This window comes from Nothobranchius furzeri, chromosome 5 (assembly GCF_043380555.1).
Source record: "Nothobranchius furzeri strain GRZ-AD chromosome 5, NfurGRZ-RIMD1, whole genome shotgun sequence".
Taxonomy (NCBI): domain Eukaryota; kingdom Metazoa; phylum Chordata; class Actinopteri; order Cyprinodontiformes; family Nothobranchiidae; genus Nothobranchius; species Nothobranchius furzeri.
The window spans coordinates 34,113,429-34,134,153 of record NC_091745.1 but is presented as its reverse complement, the minus strand read 5'-3'; the positions used below and the strand labels follow the sequence as shown (position 1 = coordinate 34,134,153).

The 20,725-nt window shown below is 42.7% G+C and overlaps 1 protein-coding gene across 7 annotated transcripts in view; it reads right to left on the bottom strand.

Annotated features, from left to right (window-relative positions):
- LOC139061563 (serine/threonine-protein kinase ULK4-like) overlaps positions 1-20,725 on the bottom strand; it is a 191,863-nt gene that overhangs the window by 31,068 nt on the left and 140,070 nt on the right. For all 7 annotated transcript variants that reach the window (XM_070551584.1, XM_070551589.1, XM_070551588.1 and 4 more), the window contains 4 exons: positions 18,292-18,340; positions 16,732-16,828; positions 3,177-3,343; positions 1,831-1,932 (listed from right to left, as the gene is read on the bottom strand). In XM_070551584.1, coding sequence (XP_070407685.1) covers positions 1,831-1,932; positions 3,177-3,343; positions 16,732-16,828; positions 18,292-18,340 — 415 coding nt within the window. The remainder of the gene's footprint in view (positions 1-1,830; positions 1,933-3,176; positions 3,344-16,731; positions 16,829-18,291; positions 18,341-20,725) is intronic.

The following is a 20,725-nucleotide window of genomic DNA, read 5'->3' as shown; positions in this document are numbered from 1 at the left end:
TGCAGAACAAAGCTGACGCTACGAGATTCCTTAAGAATCTGCTCAGACGTAAACAAATTCCACACCTGTGTGCCTGCGGCATCTCTAGGACCAGAGAGTCAGTACCACTGGTCTTCCCTACCGGACCGGGTACCCAGAGGCTGATCAACATCCTCTCTTGACCTCCTGATCTGAACAGAGGGTCGTCTGAACGGTGAGGTAGAACACAAGATTGCGTCTGAATGCTCTTCAATAAGAACAACTTTAGTGATCTACCACCAAATTCCTTTTCACCCAGAACGCGCTCCTCTCTCCAAGATACACGTTCTGATCACGCTTTCACCCACAAACAAACATACACTTTCACTTAGATTCATCCATTCACAGGGTTGCTATTTAATACCAAAGTATTTAATACCAAAGCTTTTATAAATTGTTGATAGTAAATTTCTTAACTTCATTTTAAACTTGACTCTTCATTGAAATAAACACAGAGTGGGTGTTTATTGATCACTGAACGAACAAAGATCTTTAGATCTTCTGAATTAACAAATAACTTTGCTATTAAATTAAATCCATCACATCCCACAAGGATCTGTGCTGGGGCCTCGACTCTTCATCCTCTGTTTCCTCTTCAGCACATCCTGAGCTCCTTCAAAGGAATCTCCTACCATCTTTATGCAGATGACATCCAACTGTACATCTCCTTTAAGCCCCATGAAATGTCTAAGCTGCAGCTGTTACACACCTGCTTAGACTATTAAAACCTGGATGGTGGGAACTTTCTACAGCTGAATGAAGATAAGACTGAGATCCTCATCTGTGCCCCTGAAAAGCTGGTTCCCAAAGTCAGAGACTCTCTTGGTCAGCTTGCTTCTCACACCAGAACCTCTCTGAACCGTCTACAGTTGGTTCAGAATGCCTGTGCTCGGCTTCTGACCAAGTCCTCCAAACACACCCACATCACCCCGCTTCTCCTCCAGCTTCACTGGCTGCCAGTCAACTTCAGGGTTCATTTCAAGATCCTGGTTCTGGTCTATAGGGCCTTACAAGGACAAGCACCACCATACATTGGTGATCTTCTCAGTCCCTACACCCCCAGCAGGTCCCTGAGGCCCAGCGACCAAAGCCTACTGGTTGTGCAGCACCAGGCTAAAGACCAAAGGTGACAGATCATTTGCTGCTGTGGCCCCCAGACTCTGGACCTCTCTCCCCATGAGCCTGAGATCAGTGGACTCAGTGGTCTCCTTTAAAATCACCTGTTCAGGCGTTGGTGTGACCTTCTGCTGATTCTTCATTGCAACCTTCCCTTCATGCTGGTCTTTCTGTTACGTCTGTCTTTTTCAGGCTTCCATGATCAACAGTTTCTTTAATTTTTATTCACACTTTTAATCTTAATTTTTGATATGATTCTTTTTAATTATTTTATTCTTATTGTTCTTGTGAAGCATTTTATTTTGAAAGGTGCTATATAAAAATCCTTTCTCCTTCATTTACAAAGTGAACTCTGGATAATTTCCTACCTTAATGAAAATAATTCAGATTTTATGATCGGCTTAAATGTTTGTAAACATGATTTTTTTGCCCCCATAAGCAGAAATTCAGTTAAAATTTATTTTTGTCATGTAATGCAGCTACAGAGCAGGCATGTCCAGAGTGTGTAGAAGGACATTTTGATCATCATCATCATCATCATCATCATCATCATCATCATCATCACAAACCTTCGTATTAACAGTTGGGACACACACACACACACACACACACACACACACACACACACACACACACACACACACACACACACACACACACACACACACACACAGGATCTGGGGGTGTTGGTCTCACCATGTGAATGAGGTGAGTGCTGAGTTGGCTCAGGGGTCTGTTGGCTACGAGCAGCTTTTCTGCTGCCTCCGTCTCTGCTGGTGGACAAGATAGCCTCTGGCTCTACACACACACACACACACACACACACACACACACACACACACACACACACACACACGCACGCATGCACGCACACACACACACACACACAAGTTAAATCATTTATAGAGATTTGACAGTCAATAATGATTTATCCAGAGACTTGTCGAGACTCATTCTGACAGGCTGACACAGGAAGGCTCTGCATCAGATTGGGATGGGAAACAGTTGCTCTCGGAGTGTTATCGCCACACTACGTTAACAAGGTTTAGTTGGTCATACAGAGACTATTTGTTTTTGCATCTCATGAAAATTACTCTCATGACCTCTGACCTTTAGTTTTTTCTTCTTTTTCACTTCTGTTCATGCCCACAGTGCACTTTCAGGTCACTGATGCTGGGATAATGTGATTATTGCTGGTTTATACTTTCCCTCCTATCTTTATCTTCCCATTGTGCTTATATATCTGACTAACTCTCTCTTGACCAGCTGCTAGGGGAGGGCGATCGAGTCACGTCCTCGCTCCTTATCAGACCTGATTACCCAAAAGAATTTGGTTTGGACACAAGTTTTCTTTTTAATGAGCTTTGCATTTCTGGTAGAATTGATTTCCGCTGCACATTCTCCCTGCTCCCTTTCCATCTTCGTTTCTCCTTCAATCTTTCCACCCTTCCCTCACTCCCTTCCGTCCTCTCTTTCACCCCCTTTTCACTTTAGTCCCCCCCACCACCCTGTCCAGGCAATTATATGTATGCGTTGGGCTGGGGTGCACAGTATGGGGAGATGGGGGCTTGTTCATGTGTGTGTGTCTATATAGTGAGGCAAACTGAGGACAAAGCCAGCGGTGATAATGAGGCCGCAGGGACATAGCCAGACAGGCCCCTCAGTATGTGTGTGTTTGTGTGTGTGTGTGTGTGTGTCCCAGGGACACAGGACCTCATCCGCTTTCTCCTGAGTCCACAACTTCAATGTTGCAGTTAGTTAAACCTGCTAGCTTTCACTGGATACATCAATGGACACACACACACACACACACACACACACACACACACACACACACACACACACACACACACACACACACACACACAGGAAGTTGACTTCGTGCTCTAGCTGGTGAATTTGGGCTCACTATGGATAAAGCGGTAAAAGCACGAGAGAATGAACTGAGTTAAGGTTTTAAAGCTGGACATGCAGCTCACAGCTACTCAACAGAAATGTGACAAAGCCTTAGAAGAGTTTTTATGGTACTAGAGCTCTTGTACCTGCAGCGCAGCTTGAACAGCAGCTGAGATCTGCTTCAGGATGTTGTGAAGCAGCTCCAGAAAGGCTTGCAGCACCAGGTGGCTGACTTTCCTTCCAGCTTGCTTCTCTCCACCCAGGTAGACTGGTGCAGCTTGGGAGAGTGAAGTCACCACCACTTCCACGAGCCCTGCAAGGTGGACAAAAGACAGCCATCAGAGTGCTGGACCTGGGTAATGCAACCGTTCAGGATTTATAAAAGAACTCACACAACCAACAAGTTAAGGTCCCTGTAACATCTTTTATTCCAGTCAAAATGCATTTTGAAAATAATTTTCTGAGTTTGGTTCACAAAGTAAGTGATGTCAGCAGTTTACCAACCCTTTAGAGAGTAATTCTACAAAAATCCACAGTGGGTTACGACACAGTGAACCAGCTTGTCATTTGCACCAGTTTCTCTCAGAGCTACGGCAGCTCAATATGACTCAAACGCCACAGAACAAAGCCTGAAGGTCTCAACTCTCACAGTGAATCACAACACCTGCAGCAGCAACAATAAATAAAGATTTTTTCCCTTTGCTCACCTCACAACAGAAATCTGAAATGAAACACGGTTCTGTAACTAAAGCAATTATTCCACCACCGTGCTTTACATCTATTAACTGTGGACATTCGCTGGTTTTGGAGATGTCCAGATCGCCGTTAGGAGCATCTTGAGGTGTAGCAGAACTCTGCATGTGTGAAAAATCCAACCTGGAGACTTTCTGTCAGCAGTAGTTGGACATGACATGTATCTAAATAGATGAAGAGTTAAGCCGCAGACTGTCCTTTGTTTTCCTTTGCTGTGCACAAACCAGATCAGGTTACTGGGTTAGGGCTAATAAATCACCTCATTAACGTATTCATTCCTATCCGCATGCTGAACACAGATGGATTTCATTTCTCTGACTTCACCTGCAAAGCTGCAGCTATCAGGACACTGAGCTTGCCTGATGTCGGTGAGATGTGTTTCTTCCACATGATTAATTAGTCGGACTTCTAGTCTTGGAACCGTTGAGTAAAAACTCATTTCAGTTTTAATTTGGCTGGTTTGTGTAGCACCGATTAACAATCAGTCGTAATTTTTACAAAACAAAATGATTACAACCCACACGCCCTGTGATGCGGCGGGCTTTGTGCTTTTGTTGATATGAAATGTTCTTAAAAAAACGAAACAGCTGATCTCTCAGCAGCCATCTCTTCCTGAAACTCCAACCGGGGATTTTAGGATTTGCTGCATAATTATTAGAAACAAAAACTCGTGCTGGCTCTAAATTAATTGGTGCACACCAACATTCAGCTTCCTTCTGCTGTAGACATCCTGCCATTGCTTATTTTGTTTAAGTTACACAAATAACTAAATACATACTGCAAAAAACGGTGTGCTATAAGCTGAGACAAGTTGCTATAAAAAAGGATCTGTGGAAAACAACATAAGGACCTGCAGCCTGTCTCAGGGGGATCTTCACCCCTGATAAAAACCAGGAAACCAGACGCTTGCTTTGGGTTTTTAGTCAGAACCACTCAACAGATTTCATTAAAACTCTCAGACATCTACAACTGACAGATACTTGGAGTCAATCCAACTCAAGATGGCAACCACAGCTAACTAAAAGGAGAAAATAAATAAAAGTAACTCTCAGTTTTCTAGAGATTTGGCTAAAATCAGTCCGAGACTTGGAGGTGAAAGCTGGAACCATAGACCGTAACCTGGTTCTAATCCTGAGACCCACTCTAAACTGAAAGAGTAATTTTTCTGATAAAAACTCAACCTTAAAGGTGAAATATGGACCACGGACACCAGGGTGACATCTAGTGGGTGGAGGCTGTAACTGCAGCAACAGAACAAGGCTTCCAGCCGTCGGGACACCAGGTTTGCTGCCGATAGGTGAAATGCTTTATTCGGTTCAGTTGTAGGCATCACCTAAACTCACTCTGGCTTCAGATCTTTTATGGTCGCTCTCTGCTGACAAGGACAACCACTTCTTCTGGGCTCAGAAGCAGCTGCTTGATAGATGTAAACATAAACCCAGTGTCGTGTTCGTCAAAATAAATGTTTGACTATAAAATATAGCTTGTAAAGGAAATACTGTACCTTCATTCTGCACACCTCTAAACACCCTGTGGGCGTGTTACTTTTAAACATATAGCTGTTTATTAAATTGTTCCATATTCAACCTTGAAATGTTGCACGGTAGTAGCTAGAGGACATCTTTGGCCCTTATTGTATAACCCCTTCTTTCCAGCGGCGTTTTCCCATGAGCTCATTCCCCACAGGGAGCAATTCTGACGCAAAACGGGAGGGAGAGCGTTCCACACAGCTGATCACATGAGGTCACAAAATCACAGGGAATTGCAACACCACATGTGACTTCATAAGTCCACACACGGTAAGACAGTTTCCAAAAGTTTTGTGTTTGACTTCCTGTCTGGCACGATCTAAACTGTGGAGTTTGGCGTGTTTTGGAAGCGTAGCGTTTACAAAACGTAATGATGGCGTCTCCTCGCTTCTGGGGAGCGTCCAAAACTTTACACTTCGCCGCTAGTGGAAAGGAACTCATTAATTTCACGGCAGCTATTTGCAGCGTATGGGTTTCGCGGCCATCTTGCACCGCTTTCACGTGAAGTGGAAAGAGGGGATAGATCCTAAACCATCTTTCTGGATTCAACCAAAACAAGCTAACTCCGTCTATTCTCATCGTACGATGATAGTTTATTACTCCAGCATGAATGGAAGCAGAACTTCAAGAAGTTTTGGGCCTTTAAAAATATTATTTTTAAATGGACAAAGTTCTTATTTTAAACCACAACAGCAGTTTGTGACATCATCAAACCACCCGCCAGAATTAAAATATTATTAGCAAACACGTATGACCCCTTTAATATCACTACTGGTTGAAGAAAGCTGTTTCTTTTTTAAATAACACCAGTATGAAAAAGATACTGCAAACAAACAAACAAATCAAGTGTGCTCAGTTTCAAAAGGAAGCGCTGTTTTTTCCACCATTAGAGCTCCTAATCTGCCTGCGAGCTGCAGATGAAGCTCCCCCCTCGGCTCACCGAGTCCCGCGGGTGATCAGAAAGTCACAGCGCTTGTTTAGGCGCTCGAGCTGCACTCTCAAGATTATTGTTTTGTTTCTTTTCAAAAAGAAAAAGCTTCAACTAGATTATTTTACCTCGATAACCTAAATTACCTCAAGCTTAAATTGCAAAAACTACCAAGTGTGTAAAGTCAAAGATGATAAAATGTAGTAAAAGAGTAATGATATTAGAAAGAAAAATCTCCACAATTAAGATGATAACTTCTATTATTATCTTAATTATATTATCTAGAGTAGCATCCTGGCATGGATATATTTTCTCCTTCTGTCGTACAAAAGCATAAAAATGTTACTTGATCATTTTTAGGGCCAGGTGAATAATTCCTGTGTGAACATCGCTGATCTATTCTGATATTTTTGACATTGTGAAGGTTAAAAATAGAACGCTCGGCAGAAGTATCTATTTATAAACAGCAGCAAAATGAGTTCTGTTGGGATCAGCAGAATGAAGCAGTCCAAGCAAAAAATAAAACATTGTAATAACAAAAACATTACACATGAAGCTAAAGACAAATGTCATTTTGATGCCATTCTTCTTAAATGATGTGTTTTAGGTCATCAGTATGTATAACATGCTCAGCCGTTACTATTGAAGAAGTAATACGCTGCTTATGTGCATCTTTATTTGCTGAATATTTAACTCCTGACTACAACTGGTCAGATCCAACTTAAAGAGGGCGTATTGTGGTCTGGTTTCTTAAGTTATAATAGTTTGGTATAAAATACGTTCATGAACTTCTTTGTAAAAAATTTCTCTCACATAAAGACGTCCCAGCAGTTTTACTCTGGACAGTTTCAGTACCTTCCAGATGAGCTATTTCAGAGCTCTATTGCTGGCCACGCCCACCCATCCCCTACTTAGGCTGCTGTAACCTCTGATATCCGGGAGGGGTTCAGAGAAGAGCCGCTGCTCCTCCAGCAACAACTCTCCTTTGCATGCCAGAGGTGGATATTTTCTAATGTTCCTGTTTGTGACATCACAAAAGGGGAATTTTTGAAAAGACTTGTTTTAGTTCAGTTTTAATTTCCTTGAAAGAAATATTTTCCATTTCATGACAAATGAATTTTTTTGAACGAAAATGAAACAAACTTAAATTTGTACTTCTATAAGGAATAAATTATGATGAATATTGATGAACATTTTTGTCGATGAACAAAAGACAACAGCTAAATTTGACCAAAATGAAAATGGCATCTCCCGTCAAGCTGGTATGAGAAAATGTTTGCATGAATACTGATTAAATGCATTAAAATGTAATGAGTCTTGTCCAGCATTACCCTTAGCACCATTCTCTACCAGTCTAACCTTAAAACACTGGTACAGCTGTCTGTTAACGCACAGGCAGGTTTATATATTTATGTGTTTTATCTGGTTCATTATTATACTGGATTAGTAACTGTTTCCATCCATCCATCCATCTATCCATCCATCCGTCCATCCATCTATCTATCATCTATCTATCATCTATCTATCATCTATCTATCCATCATCTATCTATCTATCTATCTATCTATCTATCTATCTATCTATCTATCTATCTATCTATCTATCTATCTATCTATCTATCTATCTATCTATCTATCTATCTATCTATCTATCTATCTATCTATCTATCTATCTATCTATCTATCTATCTATCTATCTATCTAATCACAGTTAAGAGCTAGAGACACATGTCTCAAATGTCCCAAAGGCATTTTAATTTATTATATATTTATAATTATTATAAATTAATAAAAATTCTATGAGGTGGCTCAAATTTTATCGTCCATAATATTATCAGTAATTACTTCTTGACCAGAGATGAAATCTGTCATGTTAAGCTAAATTCATGATGAAATTGCATCCATGTTTGAAGTATTTTGGCCGCTGCGGCTCTCCATACATGTTTCTCCAAAAACAGGATAAACAGAACTCTGTCGTCAGCCACGGTGAAAAGGCTTGCTAAAACACAAACGAACGTCCTCAAGTAATTAAAAACCACAAAGCCAAATGCAAAGTTTGGAGCAGAACATTGACCCAAACCCTGATCGAGCAGACACATGAGAATACAACTAATGATCGCTTAGAGATTGAGCAAGCTAGCGGTTAGCTGTAGCTGCACATGCTAAGTCTAAAAATACTCTGGTTATTTTTTTATATTGATATAATTATTAATCATCTTGTTCCTTATTTGAAATTACTTCATTTAAAAAAAAAATTGAGATATCACCCAGTCCTACCACAAGGGTAAATAGTATTCATGGCCCCGCCCACCTAGCCAGGAGAGAGCAGAGCGCATCTAAGTTAGTAGAAGCTAGCCATTAGCATTAGCAGCTTCTCAACATAGTGGAACATTTTAGGGCATGTTTTTTGTGGAGATAAAACATCAAACTATATTTTACTCTGACAAAATCCTCCTGCCAGAAACAGGAGCGCCAGAGCTTTCTCCCCATAGAAAATAATTCACAAGGAAAGGTAGCTTTATTTATAAAGCACATTTCATACACAGAGACAATTCAATGTGCTTTCCATTAGCAAGAACATTAAAATAAACGTGACAGAAAATTCAAATTAAAAATTAAAAATAAACTGAGATAAAGTTAAAGGGTGAGCAGTTACAGTGCAGAAGGTGCAGCATAACAACTTTTATTCAGAGGCTGATGAAAACATGAAGGTTTTCTATTTCTATTTAAAAGTTTCTAGAGTTGGGGCACATCTGAGGTCATGAGGAAGCTGATTCCATCTGTGAGCAGCATAGTAGCTAAACGCAGCTTCACCCTGTTTGGTTCTGACCCGGTTCTACCATCTGACTGTTTCCTAAGGATCTCAGAGCCCTGCTGGGTGTAGATACCTGAAGGAGATCTGGCATGTATTCTGGCCCCATGCCACTGAGTGATTTATAAACTAGTAGAAGTACTTTTGAATGGATTCTGTAGTTTACTGGTAACCAGTGTAGAGATTAAAGAACAGGAGTGATGGGTTTGGTTCTCTTGGTTCTTGTTAAGACTAGCAGCAGCGTTCTGAACAAGCTGCAGTTGCTTCACAGCTTTTTTGGGAAGACCAGTTAAAAGACCATCGCAATAGTCCAGCCTGCTGTAGATGAACACATGAATGAGTTTCTCTAGGTCTTGTCTGGACATGAGACCCCTGACCGTGTTGTGCCCAAACGCGTTCATTGAACGATCATTCGTGAATTAGATGTTTTTTTCCGTGAACGTGAACTGAACTCGTTTGTATTTTGACTGATGAACGTAAAAGTGAGTGTGTTCGTCCTGGCGTGCGTGAACGGGTTTATGAACAAGTTCTTTTGCCGTTCTAGCTCCAGACCTCCACTGAGCTTTTCCGGAGCTAAAACCTAGCTAAAACATCCTGTTAACCATAGAGTTTATAAAAAGTAGAACCCACAAATGCGGCCAAACACAGGCAGTAGCGGTTGGTGCAGCGTCTACTCTTCTACGTCTATGCTGTGTGCAGGAGTCAATGTTCATTCAGAAAAATTGAAAAGGGACTTAACTGAAAGATTATACATTTTTTATGTTTTGCACTTTTAATATTACACTTCGAGTTTGCTACCTCAGCCTGCTTCCTAAGACTGTTTAACAATTTCCCATAAAAAAACTGTTCAAATAATGTTTTCCTCATGTTATTGAGAATATTCTGTAGGGTAAAAACTGCAGCTGGGTATGAGTGTGGACTGAACGGGTGCCAACAATTGGAAAATTATTTCATAAGTTACATATACATATATAGATGGAGAGAGAGAGAGAGAGAGAGAGAGAGAGAGAGAGAGAGAGAGAGAGAGAGAGAGAGAGAGAGAGAGAGAGAGAGAAGAACAATGAACTAGTTTGTTTTAAAATGTATGAACTGAACTTTGAACTAGTTCGTTTTTTTAACAAACTTTCCCAACACCGTCCCCTGAGTCGTGCTATTTAATGCAGATGATAAAACGCTGATCTAGTTATAGCCTTAATGTGACCAGGGAAGCTCAGGTCTGAATCAATTATGACACAAGGATTTCTAACCTGGGTGTTGCTTTGCTCTGGAGCCAAGCTGAGCAATAACCTCCATCCTGTCCTTCTTACTTCCAAAGACAATAATTTCAGTCTTGTCTTTGTTTAACTGGAGGAAGTTTGACTGCATCAGTCATTAACTTGCTCCAAACACTGACAGAGTGAGTCTAGAGGACCACATTCACTACCTGATATTGCTAGGTAGATCTGGGCGTCATCTGCATAAACTATGATAGGCAATATTGTTATTGTTTATGACCTGACCCAGGGGGAGCATGTAGAGATTGAAGAGCAGTGGTCCAAGAATTGAGCCCTGGGGGACCCCACATGTCATGGTGATCAGCTTTGATTTGTGATCACCAATAGAAACAACATAACCTCTGTCTTCAAGATAAGATTGGAACCAACTATGGACTGTACCTGAAAGTCCCACCCAGTTTATGAACCTATCAAGAAGGATGTTGTGGTCCACAGTATCAAAAACTGCAGTGAGATGGGAGCATCATCTAGGACAGATGTTTTGGCTGAATCTGTATTTAGACGAATATCATTTAATACGTTAATGCATGCAGTTTCAGTGCTGTGGTGTTGTTTAGCAGCGGTTCCCAAACTTATTTAGCCGCGCACCCCCTTGGACCAGTGTGTAGCTATGGGGTTTATATATATATATATATATATATATATATATATATATATATGGTCAGTGTTTGGGGTTGCTGCCCCCTGTCAGCATGTACTGAAGGGGGGTGGGGGTGGGGGGTGGGGGTGGGGCTTGTGCATGTATATATGTACATTTATACACATACATACATCTCTCTCTCTCTCTCTCTCTCTCTCTCTCTCTCTCCTCTCTCTCTCTCTCTCTCTCTCTCTCTCTCTCTCTCTCTCTCTCTCTCTCTCTCTCTCTCTCTCTCTTCTCTCTCTCTCTCTCTCTCTCTCTCTCTCTCTCTCTCTCTCTCTATATATATATATATATATATATATGCTTCTGATGGTGCCATGGGTGGCTCCAGGAAATTTTACCAGCAGATGCTGTACAGTTGCTCGGTCATTGTTTGAGGTTGCTGCCTCCTGTCAGCGCGTACTGAGAGGGGGGGGGGGGGGGGGGGGGGGGGGGCAAACTTCCTAAATATGGCACAACATGAAATTCCAGTGCAACGAACTGAAGTACAGAAAAAGGTGAACATTTTTATCCTGCCTTTCATTATCACGGTTACATGACAACGCCACACAAACCACATTGGGACCCATTTTTCCCGGTGTTCTATCAGAAAACCTAGCTTGTAGCTAGCATTAATATCAGATTCTGCCAACAAAATGGCTCTAAAACAATTTATATGTAAATGTTTTGCATATTTATTGCAAAATCTAATTTTTTCTGCTGCTTCAGTGCTGCAACAACGTAATATTAATAGCAAATGATTATACCTTGTGTTTTACTACAGCGTTGTTAAAGCTTCAGATTATTAAGAATGCATTGTTTGAGCTGTGAGATTAGTCGATAGGATCAATGAAAAAGAGCGTTTGTCACAGACTCCATGGAAACGTCAAGAGAATTCACAAAAAGACGAATCGGTTTTGTTACTGACATGTTTTTGTGAGTTTAGAAAAGAAGCAGATGAAACGGCGTGTCTGACAATTTAGTTTTTCATCTGACAATATTAGAACATGTCCATAATGTCTGAGATGTTTTTACAAACAATGTATACTTAATACTCCTGGACAGGGTATGAATTGCACAGAGGCTTGTATGGGAGCCCAGTTATAGGGGGGGGGGTCTGTTTGGCCTTGGCCCCCAAAATGCCTTGAAACGGCCCTGGGTGTGTGACTGAGTTTTGAAGGTGATCTGAATTGTATCAGATGTATAAATATGACATTTGTATAACTTATTGTTTTATACAGGTAAAAACACGTGGTGGAGATAAATCTACCTACATTTTACTTTCAAGCTTTGTTTTCTTGTTTTCATGTGACTATTTTCCTGTCCTGTCTGTCTCTCATCTTCCTGCATCTCCTCTAAACTCTCCAGAAAACTGCTGCTTGGATTCTTACTTTTTTACCTCATCAGTTACTTTTGAGCAGATCAAAGGGATCTTCTGACCGCAAAGCAGAGCGCACGTTTCGATGCTGCGTCAGTGAGGTGAAATCAGTGCAGCAAATGATGAGCGAGCGCATCAGGCACGATTAAAAGACAGAATACCAGAGGATATAAAAGGACATGAACCGTAGTGTGTTAATTATAGTTTTTTGGTTGCGCCACTTTGAGCATGTGCCTTGCGCAGAACGCAGCTGCCTGGAGCGCACCAACGCTCCCCCATTATTTGATCCCTCCTGCTTCTGGATGAAAAACCGGACATTATCATGGATACAAGAACCCGTTGCTTGTCCCAATCTTGGGGTCGATTTAGCAACCCCTAGCTACCGCCTGGCGCCGCCCATGGACGGTGCAGAGGAGTTGGCGCTCTGTCTGAATCACCGCGGCGCAACTCCATGAAAGGCAGAGCAGAGGATGCTTTTGTCAGGGCTTCTCGTTAGGTGCTATTTCAGCCAAATGTCTTAAATCACTCACTCCAGCATGCGCTCTTCTGCACCCATTGGCCGTGGTTTCACTGGATTGCGTCTGTGACATGTGACAGACTTGCTCTGAGCTCCCGCAGCCATTACACTTTTCACCTCGCGCACCCCCTAGCGGCAGCTCGTGCACCCCCAGGGGTGCGCGCACCACAATTAGGGAATCCTTTGTCTCTAAAAAGTTGTTCAGCTGGATCATAACTGCTTTTTCATCCATTTAGAGATTGGTCTGTAGTTATTCATCACTAAGGGATCTAGTTTCATTTTCTTTAGAAGGGGTTTAACAGCAGCAGTTTTCAATGATTTAGGAAAAGTACCCGACATTAAGAAACAGTAAATAATTTTCCGTACATCAGCTTTAAGCAGCTAAAAACATTTTTGAAGAAGTTAGTTGGCGGTGCTTTTAGGAAATGAAAGATTTAAACGCAGCAGCAGCAGAATGTCGGGCAGCTATAAGTACTAAAAAGCCAAAACTCAGCTCTGTGCTTAACTTTAGACTAATGTGTTGTTTTAGTAAAACTCTGTTAAAAACATCATCAAATCCTCTTTCAGAGCATTTTAGCCTAGACATACGAACAGCTAGATGTCATTTAGATGTACTTAAATACTATTTTCCTTACAAATATGTATAAATCCAAACCAGCAGCAGTAAAGAACACTGTCAAATATCTTTTACTTGAATTGATTTCGACTATTGAAAACAATCAATACAAAGAACTCATGGGGCTTGCCCGATATTAATCATTAGTATGGAAGACAGATTTCATTGGTAGAAATGATGTTAAAGAGCATTCTTACTGATTTGGTGAACATGTGGAAGAAGCTTTTAAGAAAATGCTGAAACATCTTTGAAGAAATTACATTTTAAACAGCAGCTTTTGTTTGAAAACCCACAAATGCTAAATATCATCTGAGCAGATGCTTTCAGGCACAAATGCTGCTGAGTTTTGCACAGAAGAAATAATAAAAACCACTTTGGACTCAACATTAATTAACCCTCTGGAGGCAGGCGTTGCAGATTTGCAACGTTAAAACCTACCTACCTGGTTACTCCAAATACGTATTTCATGAGCATTTTTTAACTCAGAAGTACCCCTGAAGGACTTAGTGGTTTGTCCTTTTATCAAAACTTATTTAGAGCCTGAGAAGGTTAAAGAAAAGCCTTATTTTAGTTTCCTCAAACCTCAGGGTACTTCTCATTGGGGTGAAGTTCTGCTGCCCTTGATGTGATCATTTCCTCATTAAATCACTTCGTCTGCTTATCGACGAGTCTGAAAAATAGGTCTCATATTCTCTCAGAGCTCCTTATCCTCATAAAATCAGATTAGCTCAAACATTCTCACCTCATATTACAATGGAGTAATCTACGGCCACATAAACGGTTTTAAAAGTGTTTAGGAATGATTTTGTACTCTGGAATAAAGTTATCCTGCCCCTGCTGTCACTCATTTTCACCTCTAATTCTCTCTTTATAATCTCAGTCCTCCCAATTGTCTCCCACCTAAATGGAATCAATGTTCTCTCTGTGTATCGTTTTCTCCCTGCTGTCACCTTTATGCTCCTCCTTTTACATTTTTGGCTTCCTCGTCTACCCCTTCTCCTCTTGTTGTTTTATTATTGCCATCTTCCGTTTCTTGTTCCCTTCTTCTGTCCTATCCCTGCCTTCATTCCCCAGGGGGTATTATTTCAGTCAAAGGCAAATCTGCCCAATTATAAACCACACACACACACACATACACACACACACACACACACACACACACACACACACACACACACACACACACACACACACACACACACACACACACTGAGCCACCATTTCCCTTCTCTCTCTGTCACACCTTAAAAAACCAATTATGCACACTTCCTCCCTTTTCCTCTCCTCTCCTCATCTCCCTCTCCTTTTCTCCTCTTCCCTCACAGCACCACGATCATGTGGAGTGAACCACTTTGAAAACAAGGGAGAGAGGAGATGACGAGCTGAAGTAGAAAACAGGAAATGGGAAGATGAGGCGAGGATGGGACAACTGTGAGCTGGGTAAACTGGAAAAGCAGAAGATAATGAAAACAGAAAGAATATAATTTATAGAAAATACTAAAATGACACAAAACAGAAAAGAAGAAGAGATGGTGTTAATTGTCAGACCAGTATTAGTGCTGGGCTGACAGGTCCCTGTTGGTAGGGAAGCTGATTGAATGATAATGATGCTGACAAGTGAACTGCTGCTCTGCTGACCCACTGGAAATAGAGGGAAGGGGGATGAGCTCACAGAGGGAAAGATGAGAGAATAGCTTATCGCCATGTTTTTCTCTGAGCTGCTTCTTTGCAGAACTCCGTTTTGTACATACGTAACCAGTCTTCTAACTGTGACCCACCCAGGGAAAAGAGAAGTACCCACAGAAATGATGGAGCATGGGTTTGACAGCCTCTCCATGGGGCACCAGGAAAGGACATCAGTTCACGCTCGTTTATTTATTTTAGTAGAGGGGGTTGGATCCATTCATGATTTCTAAATAATTTTTGCTGAAATGAGGTAGAATGTCATGTAATGCCCCCCAACCCAGCCCCATCAAGTTTTATATCACCATGCGTGAGAGGGTGAAGATAAAAAAAAAAGTTACTCTTCCAAAGAGGACACCTACAAACACAGTTTTCCACATGGACACGCTGGTACTTGTGGAGAAAATCTGGTTTCAGAGACGAAGTTCAGTTTCTCTACATTTATAATACATTTGCGGTGTCTTACTGGCGAGTGAGTCGTATTCCGGGGGGAAAGCTCTGGTAAACCTGTTTCAGGAACTATAGGTGAGCCAGATCAGAGTTGAGCTTCAGACGACTGGATTTAGTCTCACTTCCTGATATGTGGACATCTCTCCTCTGCTTGGCTAACAGCAACAACACTCTAACACTGACTCTGTCTGCTCTGCAACGCTGATGTTTTATCACCACAAATAACACAAGCCTGGAAGAGTTCTGCTGTGTGGTGGAGTTGCTAATGCTAATGGTTAGCTTCTACTAGCAGAGAAGTTCTCTGCTGTTTCCTGGACGCTAAACCAACAGCAGCCTTCCCCATCATGAGCCAAGATGGGTGAGTCCATGAATGTTGGTGACAGTGTGACGTAGATCTGTCAGGATCTTCTAATCCTAGAGTTTCACCGTCTGTTTTTTATCAGAAGCTAATGCTAATGCTAGGTGTAGGAGACTATTTTCATGTTCAGCCTGGATGAAACACCTAGAGTGACCCGTTAGAATCAGAAAAGATAATTAAAAATGTTTTTTCAGTGAAGTTGACCTTTAAAAGCTAAGAACACAGTAGCAGCTGTAAAGCATGGAGGTGGTAGCATCATGTGCACACAGTGGATGGAATACCTGCCTTCAATTTCCTTAAATTCATCAGCTAGATGGTTGAAGCCTGGACAGTTGAGTGCACCAAGAGAAAAATGATCCCCCTCAACCACCAAAGCTGGTTTCTGATTGGTTAGATCATGCTAACAAAAAGCTAACAATAAGCCTTTGGAAGGGCCCTCTCAAAGCACCTACAGTGTAAGGTATTTGTGCATAAAAGCCCCGCCTGTATCAGAAAACCAACCTTTCTAAAGGGATGCTACTAATTCTGATAAGAAGAGTGGTCAAACCTACAGCCAGAAGTTTACTGATGAACACAAAAACACATCATTGGGGACACCCAACCAAATTTTTGTGGGGCTGTATTGTGTCTGTTCGGAAAAGATAAAATCCACAACATATTCAAACTTTTGCACCAAATGCTTTTCTCTTTAAACTCATAGAAGAATTAAAGGTTCAAATCAATTATTAACAGTCCCAAATTATTAAGACACCTGTGCAGCTGTGTGTGGACAGTAGACATACCTTTCTGGTAAAGATGCTGATCTAACACTATGTCTTCACAAAGATTACACAGCAGGACAACTGCATGCTGGACCACTCCACTGGAGATGTTGTTAGTCTAGATAAAGAGAAGCAGGTTACAGGTGAGCTGAAATAAAAATGTTCTCTTCTATTCAGCCAGTCTTCATGCTTTTGTTCACCTGAGCGACCGACGTCTCAGTACATAGCATACATTCTGATATTTGTGTAAAACATTTTGTAATAATGAAGACATTTAGTATGAGAACAGATTCCCCTCTTCAACAGGACGTCCCGGAGAAAGATGCAGCTTTAAGGAACTTTTACTTTCTTTGTTCTCCTGTTTTCTTCTGCACCTTCATTTTCTTCCATCACGTTTTTAAACTTCTCGTTTGAACAGAACCTACCGTCCTTCCTTTTACAGTTTAGACTCCTGCCTGTGCCTACCGTCCCAGTTTTACTGTTTAATCCTCTCTAACATACGCCAGCTGTGCCTCCAGGGTCTGCACACATCGGTGTGATCTGTGTATGGCTGATAAGTCTGGCTTGTACTCATCATGTTCGCCTGCCTCGGGCTGAAGGCAATGACACCAGCTCACACTTTCGTCTAACTGCCTTTCCAAAACAACTGATCACTAATGGATTTTGATCTTTGCACTACAGAAACCAACACATTCACTTAAAACAGCTGAAAGCTCTAGTTTAACTTCAACCCTGCAGCTCTGCTCCCACAGCATTCATGTTGCATGTGTGTACAGATTCACTTATTCTCTGAAAAATTGTTCGCCTGTAAGTGAAAAACACAGCAGCCAAACCGTTAACATACCGGTTCTAGCCAGCATCCTGAGCTCCTTTAATGTCTGAAGCAGAACTACTTCATCATCTAGACAAATACAATTAGGTGAGTTTCTCCATGACAAGTGTGATCACCAGTGACAGGTGTACTCTGTCTAGATCAGAGGATTTCAGGCAGCATAAATCAATCCAAAGGTGAGCAACACAGACAGCACTAATGGACCCAGACATGAGTGGTTCAGACAGGAGTAAACACTCAGGAGACGAGTTAATCAGGCTGTTGGATAACAGGGTTTAAAAATTCTGCATGAGCTGGTGGTGAAGACAGCCATGTAGAACACTCATTATTAAGTGTGTGTGTGTGTGTGTGTGTGTGTGTGTGTGTGTGTGTGTGTGTGTGTGTGTGTGTGTGTGTGTGTGTAAGTTGGTTCTCTGGAAGCATGTTGCATTAGCAGAAAGGGTCAGGTGGAATAAATGTTTGCTGGGAAGGTTGTTATTCTTTACTGATAGCAGACAAATGCTGCCTGTGTTTGAGCAGAAGGTCATGTGTTCCCACTCTATTAACCTTACTCCTTCACAACGCTGACATGTCAGACGACTACACCGGCCCCCTAACAGGGCAACAGATGGATTTACATAAAGGTCAGAGATGGAGTGATTGAGAGAAGAGGTGAGCGGACTGCTACAGAACACAGCAAGGCAGTAGGGACCGGATAACGGTTTTGCATCAGCTGACTAACATCAACAGAAGTAGGGATGGGTTCTCACCACAATGAGCTGGAAGACCACTGGCAGGATCCTGCTGCATTTGATCAACCTGAGAAAGAAAGAAGTAAACGTGAATGCAACAATTAGTGTTGTGGTTTTGCCGCTGTGTTCATCGAGGTCTAAAGGTGGGGTTAAGATACAGGGACATCTGTCTGCTGGTGAAAATAAGATCAGAGAACAGAGGGGATGTGGTTGAGTAAAGAGAGCAAAAGACAGAAAAAGGTGAGGGGGGAGGAAAAACAAGGAAAATAATAAACGGTTAAAAAATGGAGATTAGCAAAAACGACCACAGGAAAAATGGGGATGAAGAGGAAGAAAGAGACACAAGAGGGATGGATTTGTATATGAACAATGGCAAAGTGACTTAAATAACTATGAAGGACTTTGTGAATGGAGTGGATAAGCGCGTCTTGTTTGTGTCTTTGTGGATTAGGAGGCATTCAGGCTGAAACGAGACCAAAGCCTGCTCGAACCAGTCAGGTGTTAATATGCTGAACAGCTTCTAATTGTGATTTATAGCTCTTCAAGTCAGACCAACTTTCATTTAAACAACAAGTGTAACCAGGTCCGACACACTTCTGCAGCAAACACATCAACTAGGAGAATTGTATTCATTTATAAGAATAGTACAAGATATTCTTCTCAGGTTTCTAATTCAGTGTTTTATTTATTCTTTATTTACTTTTTCCATCCATCCATCCATTTTCATCCGCTTATCCCGAGTCGGGTCGCGGGGGCTGTAGCCTAAGGCGAGATGCCCAGACTTCCCTCTCGTCAGCCACTTGGGCCAGTTCCTCCGGGGGAATCCCAAGGCGTTCCCTGGCCAGGTGAGAGACTTATGGGCCATTCCTATCTGTACCGGGTCGGCCCGAGCCGGGTAGAGTAGGTTGTTTACATATCTGGGTGGCCTGGTATTTTTCCGGGCCAACCAAGGCTCATTCTCAGCCCTCTTCTCGAGGGGGTCTGCATCAGGCCGACCAGGGCCAACACACCCACTGCTGACAGCAAATTCACACCTTCCATTAGAGCAAGCCTCTGATTGGTGGGTAGAATCAGCCCACATGGGCTTAAGGCAAGGATGCGTGGAATCAACCGAGCCAGGCTGGGGCCGACTGGGGCTACCCGGCCCGGGCCGACCCGGTACAGATGGGAATGGCCCACCGTGTCCTGGGTCTACCTTTAGATCTCCTCCCAGTTGGACGTGCCCGGAAAACCTCACCAGGGAGGTGTCCAGGAAGCATCCTGACCAGATGCCCGAGCCACCTCAACTGGCTCCTCTCGATGTGGAGGAACATCGGTTCTACTCCGAGCCTCTCCCGGATGACCGAGCTTCTCACCCTATCTCTAAGGGAGAGCCCAGCCACTCTTCGGAGAAAACTCATTTCAGCCGCTTGTACCCGCAATCTCGTTCTTTCGGTCACTACCCAAAGCTCATGACCATAGGTGAGGGTAGGAACGTAGATCGACCGGTACATCGAGAGCTTTGCCTCCTGACTCAGCTCTCTCTTCATCACGACAGACTGGTACAACGCCCGCATCACTGCAGATGCAGCACCAATCCGCCTATCGATCTCACGCTCTAGTTTTCCCTCACTCGTGAACAAGACCCCGAGATACTTAAACTCCTCCACTTGGGGCAGGACCTCATCCCTGACCCAGAGAAGGCATTCAACCCATTTTCGAATCAATACCATGGTCTCAGATTTAGAGGAGCTGATTCTCATCCCAGCTGCTTCACACTCGGCTGCGAACCGCTCCAGCAAAAGCTGAAGATCACGTTCTGATGAAGCCAACAGGACCACATAATCTGCAAGAAGCAGAGACCTTATCCTCAGGCCACCACCATCCACCGGATGCCCTCCACACCTTGGCTGCACCTAGAAATCCTGTCCATAAAGGTTATGAACAGAATCAGTGACAAAGGGCAGCCTTGGCGGAGTCCAACTCTCACTGGGAACGAGCCCGACTTACTGCCGGCAATGCGGACCAAGCTCTGACACCAGTCATACAGGGACCTAACAGCCCGTATCAAAGGGTCTGGTACCCCATCCTCCTGGAGTACTCCCCACAGGGCCCCCCGATGGACACGGTCAAACGCCTTCTCCAAATCTACAAAACACAAGTAGATTGGCTGGGCAAATTCCCATGCACCCTCCAGGAACCCCCTAAGGGTACAGAGCTGGTCCAGTGTTCCACGGCCAGGACGAAAACCACACTGCTCCTCCTGAATATGAGGCTCAACAATCCGACATACCCTCCTCTCCAGAACCCCTGAATAGACCTTACCAGGTAGGCTCAGGAGTGTGATCCACCTGTAGTTGGAACACACCCTGCAGACACCCTTTTTAAATAAGGGAACCACCACCCCGGTCTGCCAGTCCAGTGGGTTAGCAGCACACCGTCCCCACTATAGCTAGTGTTGGTAGCGCACTGC